This window comes from Alosa sapidissima, chromosome 1 (assembly GCF_018492685.1).
Source record: "Alosa sapidissima isolate fAloSap1 chromosome 1, fAloSap1.pri, whole genome shotgun sequence".
In the NCBI taxonomy this organism is placed as follows: domain Eukaryota; kingdom Metazoa; phylum Chordata; class Actinopteri; order Clupeiformes; family Clupeidae; genus Alosa; species Alosa sapidissima.
In genome coordinates, this window is record NC_055957.1 from 14,489,366 (window position 1) to 14,510,859 (window position 21,494).

General features: G+C 40.2%; 1 long non-coding RNA gene and 5 gene segments (V, D, J or C); all 6 read right to left on the reverse strand.

Moving 5' to 3' along the window:
* Window positions 1-1,749: 1,749 nt before the first annotated feature.
* On the reverse strand, window positions 1,750-3,121 carry LOC121722788. The segment is given in 4 exon segments: window positions 1,750-1,796; window positions 2,015-2,152; window positions 2,689-2,958; window positions 3,059-3,121. Coding segments are annotated over 4 exon segments (495 nt in total).
* Window positions 3,122-6,152: 3,031 nt separating this feature from the next.
* LOC121716325 lies at window positions 6,153-6,999 on the reverse strand. The segment is given in 2 exon segments: window positions 6,153-6,790; window positions 6,874-6,999. Coding segments are annotated over 2 exon segments (447 nt in total).
* Window positions 7,000-11,966: 4,967 nt separating this feature from the next.
* Window positions 11,967-12,776, reverse strand: LOC121719944. Its single transcript, XR_006034416.1, has 2 exons — window positions 12,652-12,776; window positions 11,967-12,507 (listed from the first exon to the last, which is right to left on the reverse strand). It is a non-coding gene; the product is annotated as an uncharacterized LOC121719944 (long non-coding RNA).
* A 1,106-nt stretch (window positions 12,777-13,882) lies between these two features.
* LOC121718790 lies at window positions 13,883-14,580 on the reverse strand. The segment is given in 2 exon segments: window positions 13,883-14,359; window positions 14,490-14,580. Coding segments are annotated over 2 exon segments (363 nt in total).
* Window positions 14,581-17,885: 3,305 nt separating this feature from the next.
* LOC121718441 lies at window positions 17,886-18,809 on the reverse strand. The segment is given in 2 exon segments: window positions 17,886-18,405; window positions 18,642-18,809. Coding segments are annotated over 2 exon segments (381 nt in total).
* A 494-nt stretch (window positions 18,810-19,303) lies between these two features.
* Window positions 19,304-20,217, reverse strand: LOC121722864. The segment is given in 3 exon segments: window positions 19,304-19,370; window positions 19,542-19,917; window positions 19,994-20,217. Coding segments are annotated over 3 exon segments (492 nt in total).
* Between the last annotated feature and the right edge of the window lie 1,277 nt (window positions 20,218-21,494).

Consider the following 21,494-nt stretch of genomic DNA (forward strand, 5'->3'; position numbering starts at 1 on the left):
ATGTTTACAATCACATTCACATTATCACATTATTATTAAGTGATTGCTGTGTATAAATATAATTAAAAAACACTTCAGGACTGCATTTTACATGGTTTTCTCTGGTTTGGGTTCTGCAAGAAATTCTTTTTTTTTTAAATGCAAGGCACAGGTGCACAGATATATCCTGCTTATCTTTACTCATCTGTAGAGTTATTCAAGGGAAGTTTGTAAATTGGGCATTCATATATATGCCTTCTGTCTTTGTGCAAGGCAAGTTTTTGTATTGCAGTCTGTGGTTTAGTGTCACTGTGGGCGCCAGAGCACAGTAGTACAGTGCAGAGTCAGAGACTTGAACAGAGGAGATCTCCAGATACACTTGAGTTAGTGCAGGGCAAATGGAATCAGACTTGTTCAAAATAATGCTAACTACCCTAACATAACTATCCTACAGGTGCTATACATCTCTCTACCCTCCATTCTGATAGCTTTGTATATGAAAATTCTGTCGATGGTGCCAGTTGGGTTTCAACAGGTATAAAATAATTAAATGTTGCGATATTTTGCATAACGAATGAATGAGAGATTTTGAAAATCATTACAGTTTTTAAATGATCCCATTGTTGAGATTTTTGCTTCCTTTTTTGTGCATGACTCTGAAATCCAATTGTAAGTACAGAGCAAAGATTGAAGAAACTGTAAGACACAGCAAGCCACCACACTTGAGAGAGTTGGATAGCCTGGAAAACCTTTAACAGATTTTCAAATTGCAAGTTAAATGTGCAACGTGCAATTCTGGCAACAGAATGTTGATATGTGGGCTTGTCAGCCAAACTGCACCCCTCATTTCTGTACTTCTGAATCCATATGTTGATTATCTAGTTTCCATATACCTCTCTCAGAGTAATTCTTTTTTCCATAAAAAGCTGAAACATTTTAACACACATGAAGATTCGATTGGGTGTCTCTGCACTTTCCACTAGATGGCATTCAAATCTCATATGCTAGGACTAGGTTATTGGTATTTATTGTTTCATGATGCCTTTTCTATCACATCAGGTAGTAAATGACATGATGACCTCATTATATCCCACTGATACAGAAGTCATAATATAAAACTTCCATGGACAAATTATGAACCACTGGGCCCCTGGGCACAGACATGAAAATGCCCCCCTGCCCCCCTGAAGAAGTTAGTAACACAGCAATGGTAGGGGGTCCAGGAGCTTGCCCTCCCCCCGCCCCTGGAAGAAAAATAAATAAATAAATAACCCCGGAAATTATGACTTCTGGTGAGTTTTGCTCAATGAAATTGACAGATTGAGACTTACAAATATGACATAGCCATCAACAGATTTAAGGCATCATGCTGTGAAAAAAGGGGGCCCATTCAAATATCACAGGTGAATAACAAAACCCATATATGATGGGACCCTATTAAGATATATCACATAACATAAGCGTGTTATTTGACTGAGTGTTATTTGACTGAGTGGTCCTATTCATATATCAGGGGTGGAGAACTAGTAGTGACTTCACGCAGCGGCTTGAGCTTCAGGACCCCTGAGCACTTGGGTCCGGTAGGTCCGTTCAGTAATCCATCCCTGAACACTTCATACAATCTGGTCATCTTAGTTATTGTGTTGACACATTGATTTAATAGAAAACAGGCTTCATGAGTTGGTGCCTGTGCCATCCAATATGGACATTATAATGGAATTTTCAATCTCAGTCTCATTTTAGGTTAGTTTATTTAGTTTCTATCTGACCTCAGTCAGATTTTTGTTCGATGAAGTTGGGTTTGCTGTCACTGTGGGCTGCAGAACACAGAGAGCAGAGTCTGAGAATTCAGCAAATGAGATCATTAGCAACAATTGGTTTCTTTCCTTGTTCAGTCTCACAGACAGGTTTGGATGTGGTGGATCAGTCTTCTGCACTAGGGGCTCAGAGCAGTCAGTGATGAGCAGCAAGAGCTGTAACAACAACTCAAATTATCAGCAGAAATCTGGGTCCCATTCTTTACAAAAAAGTATACATAGGCAGAGCAATATCAGGAGCCACTTCCGGGAACCCAGATCGCACGAAAATGCATCAGTCTGGTTTTTGAATGTCAGTCTGTGGTTTACTGTCACTGTGGGCCTCAGAGCACAGTAGTACAGTGCAGAGTCAGAGACTTGAACAGAGGAGAAACACTTGAGTTTTCTCTTGGTTTAGTTTCCCCATCATTCGAGGGTCTACCCCTGACTTTTGGGGTTTTTCAGCAATGAACATGAGCAAGAGGAACTGTGGAGCTGATCTGGGATGCTGGCGATACCACTGTAATACTGCACCAGTGTCTGTTGTAGAGTAGCTACAAGACAAGGTAACATTAGATCCATCTTCACTTTGACTTTGGTTGTGGTTTGATGTGATTGTATTACCCAAGTTAATACCTGGAAAAGAAAGAAAAAACATAAATATAGAATGATTTTTCCTCTGCTGTTTCGCTGTTCAAAACTTCTGTGCACTGAAGTCATATTTACATCTTGTAGCTCAGTGTTACACAATTACACCCCCCTCAGTTTGAAATGACAACTGCACTCCTACATTTACAGTATTTATGTGAGTGTTGAGTTAAAACTTCTGTGTCAGTCAGGTTTTTGTATGGCAGGCTGTGGTTTCGTGTCACTGTGGGCGCCAGAGCACAGTAGTACAGCGCAGAGTCAGAGCCTTGAACAGAGGAGATCTGCAGAAACACTTGAGTTTTCTCTTGGTTTAGTTTCCCCATCAGGCGAGGATGTTTGCCTGGGCTCGGGTCTTTCCCAGTGGCGTGCAGCACAAGCAGGAGGAACTGTGGAGCTGATCTGGGATACTGGACATACCACTGCAACCCTGCACCAGTGCCTGTTGTAGAGTAGTTACAGGACAAGGTGACATTAGATCCATCTTCACTGAGACGTTGGTTTTGGTTTGATGTGATTGTATTACCCAAGTTAATACCTGGGAAAGAAAGAAAAATATAAATATATAAATTATAGAATGCTTTTTCCTCTGCTGATTTACTGTTCAAAACTTACAGTACAGTAGCTAGAATGCTTACCTACTGTTGCACTAAACAAGATAAGTCCAAAGAGTAACATGGTGGAAGCTGCTTCAAGAGAGTGAATCCAACACTGACTGGTTGACACTGAAATGCTCCTCTTAGATTGCACAAAGCTCCACCTTCACCTTGTCACAATCAATCAGCAGATTGGGCCATTTTCTTGCCAAAAGTCATGTGATGGAATTTTACCAATATGCATATTCACTCTGACACACACTATTAGGCCTATGACTTTTAAGAAATACTTTATCTAATTGAAGTACCATATACAATATGTTATCTTGTATCATGCTGTTCATTTTCTCCCCTCTGCGTCGTCGCGAACCCCTCTCCGACCCTTCCGCCGTAGCTCGACGTGCACCTCCAAAAAATTGTAATTTTGCGTCGAGGCGACGCAGACCGCAAGTTCTGTGATTGGTCAACTCGTCCTGTGTGTTGATAGTTGGTGTTTCAAGCAGCCTACTGTGGGGATTAGCAACATGCTAGTTCACTGACATAAGCTTTGCAAATAAACTCAGACATATTTTGGTTACAATGACGGGGTTATCCGTTTGTGAAGTGTTTATATGTCAGTAGTAACGTTTTGAAATTAGCACTTCGCCAGCAAGCAGTACTTTGTGGGCAGTTGTGCTAAAGTTTGCATGCTAACATAACTTAAACTGGCTGGCAGACACCTCGCAAATAACCTCAGACTTATTTGCTGGTTTACTGTGTCTATTTTCCGATACTTTGTACATAATCTAAGCAAGAAAAGGCCAAAGAAATAAGATTAATATTTTGGCACGACAGTCTATGGGGTTTGCCATTCTGAGTAGCAGAGCCCGTTTACATTCTCTGTGAGTAGGCTATATGGTTTCGGTCATAGGCTAGTCTTGTTTCGGTTGTGGGCGACGCAAACACAGGCGACGCTGAGCGTTATGGCGGTGAAATGCACCGCGATGCAAAGCAACCCGACGCAGAACCATAAAATGGTCACGACGCCGTAGGAGTGGCGGCGTAGCTACGCCGTGGAGTTGACGCAGACACATGTTGAGCCCTTTAGGGGTATAGGCACACTTTAAGAAAATCTCTCCACTGCAGAGGCTTGACACAGTTTAATTCTCAAAAATGACTCATCCTGTAGGACGAAAAGAAACACTTTTTTCCTTTTTCATGAATTATAATGATACTTTAGAGCAGGGGTCTCAAACTCAAATGAGCTGAGGGCCACTTCTGCCAATGTCATCTGATTGGAGGGCCACGTCAGTGTTAAAGAATAATACAAAAAAGAACGGCTATTTCCTAAAATGCAATGTTTTTTCAAATACTGTATTTTCAAACACAAAACTACACACAGAAAGTGCAAGTCTTTTTATCTATTTTTAGACACCTGTGCTAGCAACCTTAGGTTATAAATAAAATAATGATAAAATAAATATTAATACAAATTTTAAAAAACAAACAAAAAAGCATAGAAACAGGTAGGCCTACAGTATGTGTGTGTTTCACACCAAATAAAAACATTTTCCTCTTATAACTTTTTTAAACCTGGCAAACTAGGTGTCATGGTTAAGAAAGCAACACCATTGGATTTTTATATCAACATTTCAAAAAGCCATGGCTTGAAAGCGGTCAGAGATAAAGTCCTACTGTAAATGTAAACATCTTTGAGTATGAACAAAAGTTTATGAAGGGGGTAAATTTACCCATCTAATTTGCCACTGGATGGCAAGCACCTCAAATTATGCACCTTTCAGTAAATACTGGATGAACATATTTGAGCAGGTTTACTTCCTTTTTTGTCATATTACCCACATAACAGGAAAACACTTAAGATGTATACAAGTAAACTATTACTAGCCTATAACCACAAGGCCTACAATAAAGTGTCATGGCCACCTGGCTCACAGTAGCAATGATATAGGGGAGACCACACCGTTTGTTAAGTTAAATACAAAGTAATTTATTAAGACATTAACTTATATCATGAAAACATACTTTACATAAATAAGTGTACCAAGTCAGTAAATGAGAAGCAAGAGAAAGCTAATCAAAAGTGTAGTGCAGATCAGTAAAGTGTAGACTATGTGTAATGCAAAAAGGCAAAAAGGATGAGGCTGCCGCCAGCATGGAGGCCAGAGCTAAGCCCAGTCAAACAGAGCTGTGCATGGCAGAGCATGGCAGAGAGAATGGCAGAGCATGGCAGAGACTGAACTACTGGCAGGAGATGGTTTTTGAACAGTCCCACCAATCAACTGCTGTCTAGACTTGATGGCCTGAACAGACAGCTCCCCCTTCAGACTGGGGGGAGAGAGACCGCCAAACATATTATCTCAAAAGGTGGAGTGAGCACACCCAGCACGGCAAAGCCAGGTGTGACAAAAGTATCCTGGTCAAATCAGTTCCTATCGCGGGTGACTTCTTCAGAGCCCTATTTCTACTAGCCCTGCTGTTTGTACCACGTCCATTATGGACACTTATCATCACGATTACCACTGCAACCTCCAAGCTATGTTGGGCAGAGGGTCAAAATAAGCATGGTAGGCTATGCTTAGTGGACACCGTCATATACACGCAAAGACGCACCTCCATTCACAGACACACCGTGACTATCACTGTCAATAGACGATCAATCATAATCTCCAAAAGGATATTTTCCCTCAGAATCATAATAGGTGAATAACATCGCCTACCTAAGACGTTTTTCAACATTTGGAGTAGGCCTATTTCTGCTTCAATTTGTGCAAAACTATGGCCTGCTTCCGCGTCATTACAAATGCACGTCTTCGTGTTTTTCGCGTGTAATACAAGTATTTCCTGAAAACTTTGTGCAGCGATTTTGGGTTTGAATCAAGCTCTGGATGTCTAGCAAATAGTGGAGGAGAGTACAAATGAGATTTGTCACCGTACTTGGATCTATCATCTATTTTAATCAGTATCGTTGTTTGTCGCAATTAAAAATACCCTCAAGGGCCGGATTACATTATTATTTTGACATACGTCGCGGGCCGGGAGTTTGAGACCCCTGCTTTAGAGTATAATTTTTCTTCAGAAAATAAAAATTTCAATCACGGTTAAGAGTTTATTTATTTACAGTTCTATGCTTGATTCTGATTTCTTGGCACAACTACCAGAAGAGTTACACATTTCAGACAGCTTGCTAACTTCCCAGCTACAGTATGTTGTCAAGCAGATTGAGGCTGCGCAGCATGCAGTACACTCAGCACCGGAACCGGAAAAGTGCTGCTAATTGACTTCACTTGTCTCCGTCGAAGTCTATGGGGTCTGTTCGTCCATGCATGGTGCATGATGGCATCCGGTTTGTTTTACTGTCAAATAAAAATCTATTGTGCTAGGGTGCTATTTCAGTATTGTGCAATGTTGACTTGCAAACATCCTGGTGTTTTTGCGTGAGTGTTGAGTGTACATCTGCCACTGTGGGCCTCAGAGCACAGTAGTACACAGCAGAGTCAGACACTTGCAGATTTTGGATCGTTAGAGGAACAGTTTTTGCTGTTGTGTCAAGCGTGACAGTAAATCTTCCAGTAAAGTCTTTATGAGTGTCATTAACAAAATTAGTTTTTTGCAGCATATACTTGGGGAATCCATTTGGGTTTTTCTGGTACCAGAAGAGATATTGATTATCTGCTGTGGCAGTGGTCTCATACTGACAGTTGAGTGTCACCATGCTGCCCTCCAGACCCGTCTCATCTTTAGGTTGAGAAACAGAGTCCCCCTTTACGCTGCAGACTGTACAGACAGAAATGTATTTTAACAAAAGTAAATTGATATTTCTATGCATATTACACCATCTATATTAAAATATGTCTTACCACAGAAGCAGGCAGCTAAAATGAGAGATGTTTTGATCCAATTTGTCATGGCTTGACTGTACTCAACTGACCAGCAGTGCAGCTCAATGTGGAGTCTCCCTCTGTCTGCCCAAACTTCTGTACTGTATTGTGTCATGAGAACCAATTGAGAGCCTCTTGGTTTGCTATAGAATGATGCCCCCTTTCATTTGCAATGGGAATTGCATACACAAAGTATAGTGAGTTTGCTGTTAAGTTTGCCTTGTGTTGTTGTATAACGGTTGTTTTAAAAAAGTCAAATATATTTGTTGTGTAGGTTATTATAATTGTTTTCATAATTGTTTACTATCACTATGGCATATTTTCTATATCTGTCTGTAGAAATGATCGAACATTTTCTAAAATGGCCAAATAAATCCTTGATGTTCAATTACAACTCCTTTACACATCCTGCTGATGCCTGTCTTTCTCATTCACAACCATTTCTGTCATTTCTAATGTCAGGTGAGGTTGTTGGTTGATTATGGCTAGTAACAAGAGGTTATAGAAAATATCCTTCTGTTCTTCACAAGAATCATTTTGCACTCCTTGCAATAAGATAGTCCACCATTTAGAATTCAACAACTAGAGGCAAACAACAATGATTGATTGTAATAAGTGTAATCGAAGTTCAGGACTGCATTTTACATACATGGTTTTCTCTGGTTTGGGTTCTGCAAGAAATTCTTTTTTTTTTATTTAAAATTACATGGCACAGGTGCACAGATATATCCTGCTTATATTTACTCATCTGTAGAATTATTCAAGGGAAGTTTGTAAATTGGGCATTCATATATGCCTTCTGTTTTTGTGCAAGGCAGGTTTTTGTATTGCAGTCTGTAGTTTAGTGTCACTGTGGGCCTCAGAGCACAGTAGTACAGCGCAGAGTCAGAGACTTGAACAGAGGAGATCTCCAGATACACTTGAGTTTTCTCTTGGTTTAGTTTCACCAGAAGACGAGGATCTATTTCTGACTCTTTGGGTTTTCCAGTGCTGTGTAGCATGAGCACGAGGAACTGTGGAGCTGATCTGGGATATTGGCGATACCACTGCAGACTAACTGCTGAGGAGTAGTTACAGGACAAGGTTACATTAGATCCTTCTGTGATAGTATTTCCCAAAGTAAGACCTGGATAACAGAGAAAATTGATAAAAATGTTTTGACCAAATCAGTTTAAAAGTTATTATTACTCTGCGCAATACTGAATGTGAACTCATACCTACTGTAGCACTGAGCAGTAAAAGTCTGTACAGCAACATTGTCCACGTTGTTTTGAGAAAGTAAAATCAACACTGAATATTTCATACTGGAAACCTCTCATGAGTGCACTAAGCTCCGCCTCCATCTTAAGACTCAAACTCAAAAGGTGTGTCCAGCCCATGTAGATGTAATCATATTAACCAATCACATTGCAACTGAACTTTGTTCTCAGAGGGCACCCTGTTAGTGCAGGGCAAATGGAATTAGACTTGTTCAAAACTAGATGTACCGCAGAGCGGTACAAAATATGACCGCCGCCCAGTCCAGCACATTTTTTCCACAAAAATAAATCACGTTGAAAGGCATATATGATTCTAACTGTCTCACTAAATTGCACTATGCACACTCAATTCTCACTGGTATCTGCTAGACAACAAGTACCAAAACATGAATAGTTAATAGATTTCACATGTAAAATTAATTTTATACAACCCCACCCCCATCTTGCCTGTTCATAATTCTGAGAAATTCTTGAATTGTGTGCATGTGTGTGTGTACTGTACATGTTTATGTTTATGTGTGTGTGTGTGTGTGTGTGTGTGTGTGTGTGTGTGTGTGTGCGTGCTTGTGTGTGTGCCTGCGTATGTGCCTGTGTGTGTGAGTATGTGTCATACGTATGATTGCTGTGAATGTATGTGTGTGCGTGTGTATCTGTTCATGCACATGTGTGCATATGGAATGGGTTAACATGACCCCTGGAGGCAAACATACGCAAAAAATTGGTCATCCTAGGCCCTACGGTTCTCAAGATATTCACAGAAAACTGTGTCTGCCCTACCCTCCGTTCGGGGGGTCCAGTCCAGCGGGGGGGCTACAGATCAAAATAAAAAACGATGGTTCCATGCTATCCATGTGGGGTTACATGCCCACCAAGTTTCGTGTACCCCGATCTTTCAGTGTCCCGGGAATCCTTGACGGAAATTTGGCCATGCGAAAAATATCTGACTAAACCTATAATTTCGCTGCGCGGCGGTCATAATAATGCTAACTACCCTACCCTACAGGGGAATTGCTATACATCTCTCTACCCTCCATTCTGATAGCTTTGTATATGAAAACTCGATGTGGTGCCAGTTGGGTTTCAACAGGTACTGTATAAAGGAATTACAGTAAATGCTGCAATATTTTGCATAACAAATGAATGAGAGATTTTGAAAATCATTACAGTTTTTAAATGATCCCATTGTTGAGATGTTTGCTTCCTTTTTTGTGCATAACTCTGAAATCCAATTGTAAGTACAGAGCAAAGATTAAAGAAACGGTAAGACACAGCAAGCCACCAAACTTGAGAGAGTTGGAAAGCCTGGAAAACCTTTAACAGATTTTCAAATTGCAAGTTAAATGTGCAACATGCAATTCTGGCAACAGAATGTTGATATGTGGGCTTGTCAGCCAAACTGCACCCCTCATTTCTGTACTTCTGAATCCATATGTTGATTATCTAGTTTCCATATACCTCTCTCAGAGTAATTCTTTTTTCCATAAAAAGCTGAAACATTTTAACACACATGAAGATTAGATTGGGTGTCTCTGCACTTTCCACTAGATGGCATTCAAATCTCATATGCTAGGACTAGGTTATTGGTATTTATTGTTTCATGAAGCCTTTTCTATCACATCAGGTAGTAAATGACATGATGACCTCATTATATCCCACTGATACAGAAGTCATAATGTAACACATCCATGGACAAATTATGAACCACTGGGCCCCTGGGCACAGACATGAAAATGCCCCCCTGAAGAATTTAGTAACACAGCAATGGTAGGGGGTCCAGGAGCTTGCCCTCCCCCCGCCCTTGGCAGAAAAAAAAAAAAAAAACCTGATATTAATTAATTAATATGAATTCTGGTGAGTTTTGCTCAATGAAATTGACAGATTGAGACTTACAAATATGACATAGCCATCAACAGATTTAAGGCATCATGCTGTGAAAAAAGGGGGCCCATTCAAATATCACAGGTGAATAACAAAACCCATATATGATGGGACCCTATTAACTCATTGCGTGCCAAAAACGTAATATTACGTTTTTCCTTCCCATGTGTTGAGTGCCAAAAACGTAATATTACGTTTTTAGCTTTTTTTAAAAAATTACGAAACTAGACACTCTAATACACCTTATATGTGATTTTGGGAACTCTGTGATGAATGGAAATGAAATATATGACGATCGTGAAACTCATGAAAATGCACAATCTGGACATTTTATCATAACTTGGTTGCCCTTTGGGTCGAATCAATGCACGTCAGGTCAAAACGAGGCCATTTTCGTGGGTCTATCACTAGGTGGCAGTCTCGCCAGGTCTCGCTGATCACTTCCCGGAATGTTTACAGAAGTAAGTAACAGGCAACACTTCATATTTCATGAAAGACGTTGTATCTCCATTTCTAGAAAAAAAAACAGCGATTTTCATGAAAACTAGCCACTGTTTAGCTTGGGATTTCTCAGGAACAGAGGCGTGTAGAAATACACGGTTTGCACCCACCGAGAGCTTAAAGTCTCACCTTTTAATCGAGCTATTCTACTTGTTCATAGCTATAACACAGAATATGCTGTGGCTGTACAAAAATCATCAACAATGGTCTAGATTGCTGGCACTCTAGGACAAAGCTCCCGAAAACAGCTTGGCATTCAATGAGTTAAGATATATCACATAACATAAGCGTGTTATTTGACTGAGTGTTATTTGACTGAGTGGCCCTATTCAGATATCAGGGGTGGAGAACATAGTGATTTCACGCAGAGGCTTGAGCTTCAGGACCCCTGAGCACTTGGGCCCGGTAGGTCCGTTCAGTAATCCATCCCTGAACACTTCATACAATCTGATCACCGTCATCTTTTTTATTGTGTTGACACATTGATTAATAGAAAACAAGCTTTGTTGTGAGTTGGTGCCTGTGCCATCCAATATGGACATTATAATGTCTCATTTCAATCTCAGTCTCATTTTAGGTTAGTTTACTTAGTTTCCATCTGACCTCAGTCAGGTTTTTGTTCGGTGAAGTTGGGATTGCTGTCACTGTGGGCTGCAGAACACAGTAGAGAGCAGAGTCTGAGAATTCAGCAAATGAGATCAGCAGCAACAATCGGTTTCTTTCCTTGTTCAGTCTCACACACAGGTATGGATGTGGTGGATCAGTCTTCTGCACTAGGGGCTCAGAGGAGTCAGTGATGAGCAGCAAAAGCTAACAACTCAAATTCCCTTATTTTATCAGCAGAAGCTCTGGGTCCCATTCTTTACCAAAGATTATACAGTACATAGGCAGAGCAATATTCTTCATCAGGATCTTGGATGTTTAACTGCAGAGAACATTCATCCATTCACTTTGCCTGCTTGGTCATGCTTAGCTCAGGCCTTGTCAGAGCTGGAAGCACTGGGTATAAAGGTTCATCAGCTACTTCATCTCCGACTTGTCTCCACAATTCAGTCTTATTATTCAGAGTGTTTAATTTGGATGTGACGGGTTAGTGTTTTTTCCAACACAGTAAACATAACTATTGACAACCTGGGGGCATGATTTTTTAAAGATGCCCCAATAGTGTAGCACCATAGCTGCCTGGCTCCTAGCTGTTGGCTGCAGCTCATTTTCTGTTGTTGTTGTTGTTGTTGTTGTTGTTTTTCCTGTACCGACAGTACATGGTGACCTTGAGAAACAGAGAGTGTGAAAAATCACCAGAGTTCTCCTTTAAGCTTTGATGATTACTAATATATCTGTATATCTATAATGTCCATTAAGTTAGACCAAAATAGGCAGTAACTGAGCATTTTTGTTTGTGCACAAGCATACTATTTTCTAGAGCAAAGAAAGTCAGGGTAAGCTATCTGCACCATTTCCTGTGTGCACTAGCATTTATTTCTTGTACAAGGCATGCATTATAGTATGGTTCAATAGCGTTTATTTCTGGTAACAGGTGTGACCACACTCAGCGTTCAGGTTTAGATTGACATCAGAGCATTGGCAGGAAATGTCTTGAATGTCTTTGATGTCTGTTGGCCTGAAAGACATAATGAATAAATAAGATTTTGTTCAGCTTTTTGCTGACTTTGTATCACTGGGTAACATCCCTCAGGGCACAGTAGTAGAGAGCTGTGTCTGCCAAAGTCAGGCCATTAATAATGAGTTCAGTAGATGAGTGCTCCGTAGTAATACCAAACCGTTGGTCAGATTTATGTCCACCTGGCTGAGATCGAGCACCTTTCCACAGTTAATACTGAGGAGCTTCATTTGGATGCTTTCTGTACCAGTAAAGCCTCATGTAATTGCTGCTGGCTCCAAATGTGCATTTCATTTTCCCCTTCATGGTGAGAGACCAACTCTTTCTCAGGATCAATTCTGTCAGCCATTATGTCTGAAACAGAAAATGCCATGTGCAAAATGGATAATATCAAATAATTAGACCAAACATGTAATGATGCAATAATACAGAAAAAAATAAATATGTTTCTTACAGTAATTATTATTATTATTTCTTTAAGTTTACTTGACAACTTACCTGTAGACATAAAGAGGATCAGTAGAAGTGTTTTCTCCATATGATGGAACAAGTCAGAAATTCTCTCTCTCTCTCTCTCTCTCTCTCTCTCTCTCTTTCAGATGTGCTGCTTTGTGCATTTAAGAGGTTTTCTGCTCACTGGAAGCGAAACAAGCCACAGGAAGTGTTACTCTCAGTAAAAAAAACTCTCATAGCCTAAAGCTATAAAATACAGCACAGCCATGGCTTGGGAGCCAAACAGTATTTGGTCAGTAAGGCTGTTCATAAACATACTGGTCATTCCACCCAAGAATTTTTAAGAGTTTTAAAGCAATACGGTATAGTTATTTTACCTTAACATTACAGCTTCAGACTGAGACCTAAAGAATACATCAGCACGGTTGTTTTCCCCTGAACTGATAAAAATGTGTTTTGCTCTGTAAATTCTGTTTGCAGTATTATAACATTTACATTTACATAACATTTTTAACAAGCATATTGTGGTACAGACATGAAGTCAGACATACACAGTTGCTGTAAGTGTAATTTAGTTATGTGACTTTTCTTTGGTTTCTACAGGGACACTTAACAACTCATTCTTGCATTTTGTTTTAAATGATTTTTATTATAATTGTTTGCTGTCACACTACATCATACTACATTGTTTATTGCATAAATGTTGCATGTGTGCTAATAAACCTGATACAGGCTTGAACTCATCTCTACCACACTGTCCTCAATCAGATAGGTCCCCTTATAAGCCATGGTTCCAACCAAGGTTTTTTTTTATATATAAAAAATGCCTTTGCAGTGACACTGGAACTCTGGGAAGTTTCAGGTCTAAGAAATGAATAAAAATGCCTTCATTTATTTAATATTTTGAAACCGCAGGGCACACTATGAACAGGCCTGATACGAATGTTTTCTAATTAACTGATGTGTCGCAGGGCGCATCAAGCATAAATTAATTGATTAATTAGTGTTTCTTGACAATTAGAGGAACATGACGGCCTAACTTTTGGTGGGCAGTTTGTTGTTGTTTTTTGCATCTGCAGTAAAGTAAGAATAAAAATAAAGCATGCACATCCAAGTTTTAAAATGACTTATGAAGGACTAACGCCAAAATGTTACAAAGTGAAAATACTATTGGGAGCTTCTCATTTTGTTATGACTTACAAGTAGACACTGGCTCATGCAGAGGCTCGGTTACTTCAGAAACAGGAATTAAAGAACTGACAACAACGAGACAATGTATGGAATAAGAACAGTATGCATTTATTAATGTCTTTAATCTCTGTGGTTACCACTTTGTGCACAGCTTTTGAAAGGAGAGAAGGCTAAGGTGTGATGCAGGAGAGTTCAGTATAGTGCAAGTCCTCTCATGTCATGTCATGTGAGTTTTTGTACTACAGTGTGCCTGTTTCCTTCATTGTGGGCCTCATGGCACAGTAGTAGAGAGCAGAGTCTGTGAGTTTAGCAGATGAGATGTCCAGGAACATTTGATTTCTCTCCTCATTCATTCTCCCAGACAATCGAGTATCCTCCTCTGATGTCCCTGGCGTATCAGGACTGGTGATAAACAAGAGAAACTGGGGTGCTGATCTTGGGTACTGCCGATACCACTGTAGATAGTTTCCAGAGCTGTAGCTACAGGAGAGGGTTAAATCATCTCCCTCCACCTTGATAAGTTCAACACTGTTTGGAGTGATTTCTTTCCCATGGGTATTACCTGTACAGAAACACATATATGTAATATTTATGCAGCCTATTCTCTTATGACTATCTCTTATATTTGTTATGTTTCAGAATGATCAATAGCATACTCGTCATCATGGATACCATCATCATTTTTTGTTTACCTGAAAGGCCCATAAGTAATATGCCAAGAAAGAAGATCATTGTCGAGGTCTGCAGATCCAAGGCCAAAAATCCTCCTCACAGTGTTGGCATTGTGAAGACATCACAATCGTATCTTTCTAGCTCCTCCCTCTCATCCAACCAGAAAAGAATTTGCAAAAAGTTGAGCACTGGATCATTTATGACTGTAGTGTTCTTAATATTTGAAGTAAATCTTCTGTAAAATATATGAGGTGAGTAGACTTTCAGTAATATAAATTGCAACTAAGTTTTTATTGACCTGAATAGATGAAACAAGTAATAAAGCAGATGAGGTTAAAAAAACATATCAGTTATAAGCTTGTTTGGACCAATTGTCTACTTAAGGGGAACATGTCTTAATTTCCCATCTCTTTCACAGATGGACATTGTCAGTACTACTGGTTTGGGGGAAAGGTTTTTGTGTCATGATTTGATAGAGTCCTGTCACTGTGGGCCTCAGAGCACAGTAGTAGACAGCAGAGTCAGACACTCGCAGATTCTGGATGGTTAGAGGAAAAGTTTTTGTTGTTGTGTCAAGCGTGGTATTAAATCTTCCTTCAAAGTTTTTGTCAGTGTGGCCATCAAATGCAGTTTTCCGCAGCATGTATCTAGGAATCTGTTTGGTTTCTGCTGGTACTAGAAGAGATACTGTTGACCTGCTGCTGCAGTGGTGTCATACTGACAGCTGAGTGTCACCATGCTGCCCTCCAGACCCGTCTCATCTTTAGGTTGAGAAACAGAGTCCCCCTCTGCAGAGCACACTGTGTATTTTAACAAAAGTATATTAATATTTCTATACATATTATACTGTCTATAAGAATCTCACCACAGAAGCAGGCAGCTAAAATGAGAGATGTTTTGATCCAGTTGGTCATGGCTTGACTGTACTGAACTGAAATCCAACCAGCAGTGCAGCTCAGTGTAAAGTCTCCCTCTGTCTGCCCAAACTTCTGTACTGTATTGTGTCATGAGCTATAGAATGATGCCCCCTTTCATTTGCAATGGGAACTGCATAGACATAGTTGTTAAACAAGATGGTAGCAATGGAATTGAATGAAGAACAATTTGCCTTTATTGTTGTCTAACCATTAGAAATGACTGGAGTGCAAAGTACAAAAATGCATAATCTTTTGTCTCACATCTCATGTTGTAAAGGTGAAATATATCATCTTTGTTTTGTAGTATGATAAAGGGTGAGGTTTTACTGAAGTGTTCAAAACACTCATGGTACTGTAGTTTGGTTATTTACAACCCCAACACAGAAAAAGTTGGGGCGTTCCATAAAATGCAAATATTCTGACTGATTACATCTATCCAATTGTGTGCAGATGTACATGTAGGGGTATTCATCAGTCTGTGTAAACCTGTGTGGACAAATTATGGAACAATATAATTATAATGCTTTTTAACATGAAGTTGCGAGATATTTGGGGAAATACATTGCAAACAAGGGACAGAGCTGAAAAACAATATTGGATGGCCGTGGTCTTTTGGACCTCAGATGGCACTGCATTAAAACCAGACCTGTTTCTGTATGGGCTCAGGAAAACCTCCAATAACCATTGTCTGTGAGCACAGTTTGATACTCAATTCACAAATTCTAGTGTAAACTTTCCCATGCAAATGAAGAAATTGTATTTAGCAGGGCTTTGAATCAGAATTTTTCCCAATTGGTTCGGTTCAGACATAAACAGTATTTTGACGTTCCTGAACCCTCTATTGCAGAGTATACTGGACTCTATTGCACTCCCTCTATTGCAGAGTATACTGGACTCACTGGGGTAATGGAGTCCCCATCAGTTATACCTATACAGATATAAATAATTAAATGTTGTTCATTATGTATTGCTAAATATAGAAAAAAAATGTCATATTTGTTTTCTTGTTCATTTAGGCTAGCTTAATCTTCAATAGCATTCAAACACCTTAAAAAACATAGATACATACCCACAAAAGCTGAAAATAATACCAATACCAGAGGAATCATATTAACACAGCCAGTGTCTCAGATGTGAAACCACCATAACTACCCTACAGAGGAAGTGCATAATAAGAGTATTAATGGGAGAATTATTCCAAAAATAATTCAGTGGAAATGCATGGATTCAGTTGCTTCCAGTAGCAGCAACTGGAATCCATGCATTTCCACTGAATCTGACCCCTTATCATACCTGTTCGTTCGTACTCGTCGCTCGACTTATCGTGACTAAACAGATTTATTTGCATGGCTAGGCCGATGCCCGAGGCACCGCAACGAAAAACTGTTGGTAGCATTGGCTAACTAGCGCCAGATTTCTGAGTGCAGGGGACAAGCCGAGGTGAGCTATGAGACATACGTTCACACTCGGTATCATGTTTCAACACACTTTAGGTCAAAATCACACCGGAATTCTCCTTTAAGGAAGAGCATGGCTCAAAGTAAAGTAACTAGGGCTGAGACGATGTAATTGACTAGACTACATAAATTCGTCAAAGTGAATCATTTGTGTCAACTCGTCACAATGTAGATTTAATAATGCACCTGTGATGATCTACATCTCCACCCGTGATGATCTACATCTCCACAAAATGTTTTAGAGCGCATTTTGAGAGATGTATCTAGGGCAGGGCTGTAGGCCTACCTGTTGCACGTGCTACAAATCATTCTGTGCGATGGATGATTTACCAACGTTACGTCTGATACAGTTTTGCCTATTTCTATACATGCGTGAGACTGAGACGCTTGTTTGTTTGTTTGAAGTGCGTGTTTAGGGTGTGAGAGGTGGTGAATCGGTGTGCTTTGATTCCAGCTTGGTAGTTGTAGTCTATGCGATTAAAAAGCATGTGTGTGTGAAGTATCCAAACAATGATAACACTTTCATTATGGCTGCTTTAGCCACAGACCTTCAGCTAAGCTACTGTACAGTGTGTCCAATTTAGAAGTGGACACTTCATTCGCGCTTTCTGTGATTCACACAGCTGGGTGAAATGTATTACAACTTTTTGCCAAGAGGTGGCAGCTTAAGTCCGCTTGATACTGTAAGCCAGATGTTTTCAACCAGTGGTCCGAGGACATTGCTGGTGGTCCCTGACCATGGATTCAGTAGTTGCAATGTGGAAATCAGTATTTTTCCCACGAACAATAACGGATGCAGCTCTCAACTTGGCCCGTTAAAATGTGAACAGTCTAGCGACACATTTCATGAAGGCCCTTTTGGACATGTCAGTTATTTGTACCACTGGTTAGATGTAAAACTGCATTTCGTTTTAGACTATTGGTATTTAATTTGTGCATTGACAATAAAGTTGAATATCATATGAACTAAAGATGACTGAAATCTTGCAAATGTAGAAGAAGAAACATTCACAAAAATCCATGGCATGACCTCTCGTCTTGGTAGCTGTTGAAAACTGCATGGGAATGACAGGGATTGTTTTGTAAATAAAATACATGTTTTAATTATCTTTCATAATTGTATAACCTCAGCCCACTGCTCTTGTCTTATAATATGATTATGACTCCCTCAGTTTTAAATGACAACTGCACTCATAAGGTATGCCTGCCTGTCTGTTCCTGTCATAGGTTTTTGTATGGGGATGTGTGTTTGTCATTCACTGTGGGCTGCAGGGCACAGTAGTAGAGGGCAGAGTCTGAGAGTTCAGCAGAGGAGAGATTCAGATAGACTTTCTCTTGAGTCATTCTTGCAGACAGACGGGGGTCTACGCTTGATTTCAAGCCATTTGTATCAACAGTGTAAGTGGTTAGAAGATACTGGGGAGTTGAGTTTGGATGCTGTCGATACCACAGTAAATAGACTGAAACTGAAGAGGAGTAGCTGCATGAAAGGGTTAAATCAGATCCCTCCACATCAGACACCTCAGTCCTGTCTGGAGTAATCTCATCTCCATAAGCGAGTCCTGTCAGTGGAAACAAAGATTTTTTATTCAGCTCAAGGGACTTACAGATACAAATTGCAGGGGCCAGTCTCCTTTGATCAACTTAAGAGTGTAGTAGGGCCTTGCTCAAGGGCACAACCATGGCAGTCAGGAATAAAAATCACAAAAGTACATAATGGTATGCATATAATACATTCACATATACAGTAATTATTGTGAACTGTATGCATGTCTAAATCATGAACAAGACATCTTACCTGCTCTGACCGTGAGGAGTAGCACTGAGTAGAGCAGCATAGTGAACTCAACAAGGCTCCAAACAAGACAAAGAGTGCAGCAGCTTGAGCTCCTTCAGCTCAGACTCTCCTCCTCCTCTGCTTCAGCAGGATCCTTCACATCACGTCTTCTCATGTTGGCCCCTCCTCTTCAATAGTTTAGTGACATACTGTAGGCACTGGGGTCTGCAGTCGCCTGACGGCATCATTGGAGATGTGCATAAATATATTCTACACAATTGGGAGGCTTTACTTTGCATAAAATGCTAAATTATTACATTCTGACTCTAATTATGTGCATTTGCCAGTTTTCATGGTTTCTAATTACAAATTAAAAAGTGTCTCAGTGTTTCAAGCCATTGGTCAGATGAAGCCCCTTTCCTCATTATGTTAATTTGTTTGCTGTAACTGCTGCGACTAGTGACCTCAAATGAGCTTTTTATTTCCACATCTTCTCATAATCAATTCTTTCAGCAATTATGACTCAAATTAAAAATGTTAGTTTAGAGCTTATCTGACATATTATCAACAGAGTACATAGCTGTAGCTGTCCAGCAGTTAAAAGCAGTACTGCCACAGCTGAGGGCCAGTGATGGCAAGCAGATGTAGGAGGACTCTTCTCATTTCAATCTGTCACAGACTGCTCATCCCACCCAAGACACAGGACTGAACACAGCAATAAATTTGAATTGTGCCTCGATCTTATTATACCTATTGTAAGCAATTTTGATAATATAGAGGAATGCATTTTCTAATCTAAAGAATTATTGATGAATCATTATGTTTTTAAGATTTTTAACCATTTTACCTTTAGTCTCAGGAAGGTGATCCTTGAAATCTATTTGATCTTGATTTGTAAATGGTTTTAATAGTGCTGTGCACGGATAGAGTTGAGAGGTGATGTCAGACAGTTTTTGCATGAATGGTGTAAGTGCAGCTATCACTGTGGGCCTCAGAGCACAGTAGTACACAGCAGAGTCAGACACCTGCAAATTCTGGATCATCAGATGAACAGTTTTTCCATCAGTTTTGAGTGTAGCATTGAATCTTGCCCTGAAGTGATCATCATAGTTATCTCCATTATTACTTTTCTGTAGCATGTATCTGGGGAATCCGTTTGGTTTCTGCTGGTACCAGAAGAGATACTGGCTAAGTGCTGAGGCTTTGGTGTCATACTGACAGCTGAGGGTCACCATGCTGCCCTCCAGACCCGTCTCATCTGTAGGTTGAGTAACGGAGTCCGCCTTTACAGAGCACACTGTGAAGACAAAGATTTAATTCATGTTCATAGAATCGTAATTTCAGTTATTTTCCAATGTAAAACATAATCTTACCAGAGAAATAGGCAACACAAAACAGTAATGTCTTCATGCACTGGATCATGGCTGAAGATTATAATCTATTCCAAAACCAATCCAATTTAGTCCTGCTCTTCTGTGTCAGATATGCAGCCTAAAGTATCTGTCCCTCTGTCTCTGGTTTTCATTGACATGTTCTGGCACATGTTGAGATGCATTTGAGCAGGAGAGCAGCCCTAAACTCCCCCATTGGAACTTGATTCAGTGGCCCCTGGTGGTTAGAATTTGAACTGTACACACACTCAGATTATGACATTTGGTTGTTTGTCAATAAAGTAAGTAAGTATAAGTATATATACTCTCTTGATCCCGTGAGGGAAATTTGGTCTCTGCATTTATCTCAATCCGCGAATTAGTGAAACACACTCAGCACACAGTGAACACACAGTGAGGTGAAGCACACACTAATCCCGGCGCAGTGAGCTGCCTGCATCAACAGCGGCGCTCGGGGAGCAGTCAGGTGGCAACTTTGGGTGTTTGGCTGGAGTGAGATTTTGTGAAGTCATAGATAGTGTATGTGCGTTAAATTTTTCCCTAAACCTAATTTAAAAAATGTCTGTTCCCTGACTCTTTTGCTATGTATAATCACTGATTTAGGCCTATGTAAAAAAAAATAATAGAATGGAAAAGTTTCTTAAAAATGTACAATTAATTTATTGATTGCACTTGAAAACAACCAGTGTTTTTACCCTGTGGCATGGGAGGATTATGAGCCTCTGCGCCCCTGGGCACAGACATGAAAAGGGCCGCCCTGCAGTGTTCGAATTACCCCGTCGTTTACAGGGGGGGCCACTTGAGGGGGGGCGGGGGGGGGAATTCAACATCCAAAAGATTATAATAAGCAGGGTAGCCAGTTTATTAAAATGAAATCTATGACATTATGAAATTCAGCCTAATAACAAAGACTATTGTCAAAAATGAATCTGAGCAGAGCTAATTGTCAAATATTTTACGTGCACAACTGAACATCGCACAACTGAAAAAACTGAAAGTTAACACAAAACAGCTGTCTATCACATCTCGGCTAAGCCTACTGGTCCCAAAGTGACCTATTAGTCTCTTTCTGGGCATTTTTCCCCGTTTTCCACGCAGTTGATAGACGATGCCCAGCCTTGAGCCATGATTTCACGAATGGCTTAGGGTTGAACTGGACCAGGGGAGGCGCATTGATGCTCAGAAAAAGAAGCGCATTTAAGCTGCGCTCCCTTAAACGATTTCTGGCTTTGTCATCAATGTCATTAAGCGCAGAGAATCCTCTCTCGCATTCTGCCGAAGTAGGTAAAAACGTGTTGTAACAATTTTCTAATATCTAATTCTAATTAAATTATACATTCCTTTTAACTTTTTCCACTGCTGCCAATTGCTCAATCGCTAACAACGCTCTAGCAAAATTAATAACAACTCGATTCAGAGGAGGGTGAGATCGGACAGGACGGGGCTATTATGCGGAGCAGTGCCCCTGCAGTCTGGGGGGGAA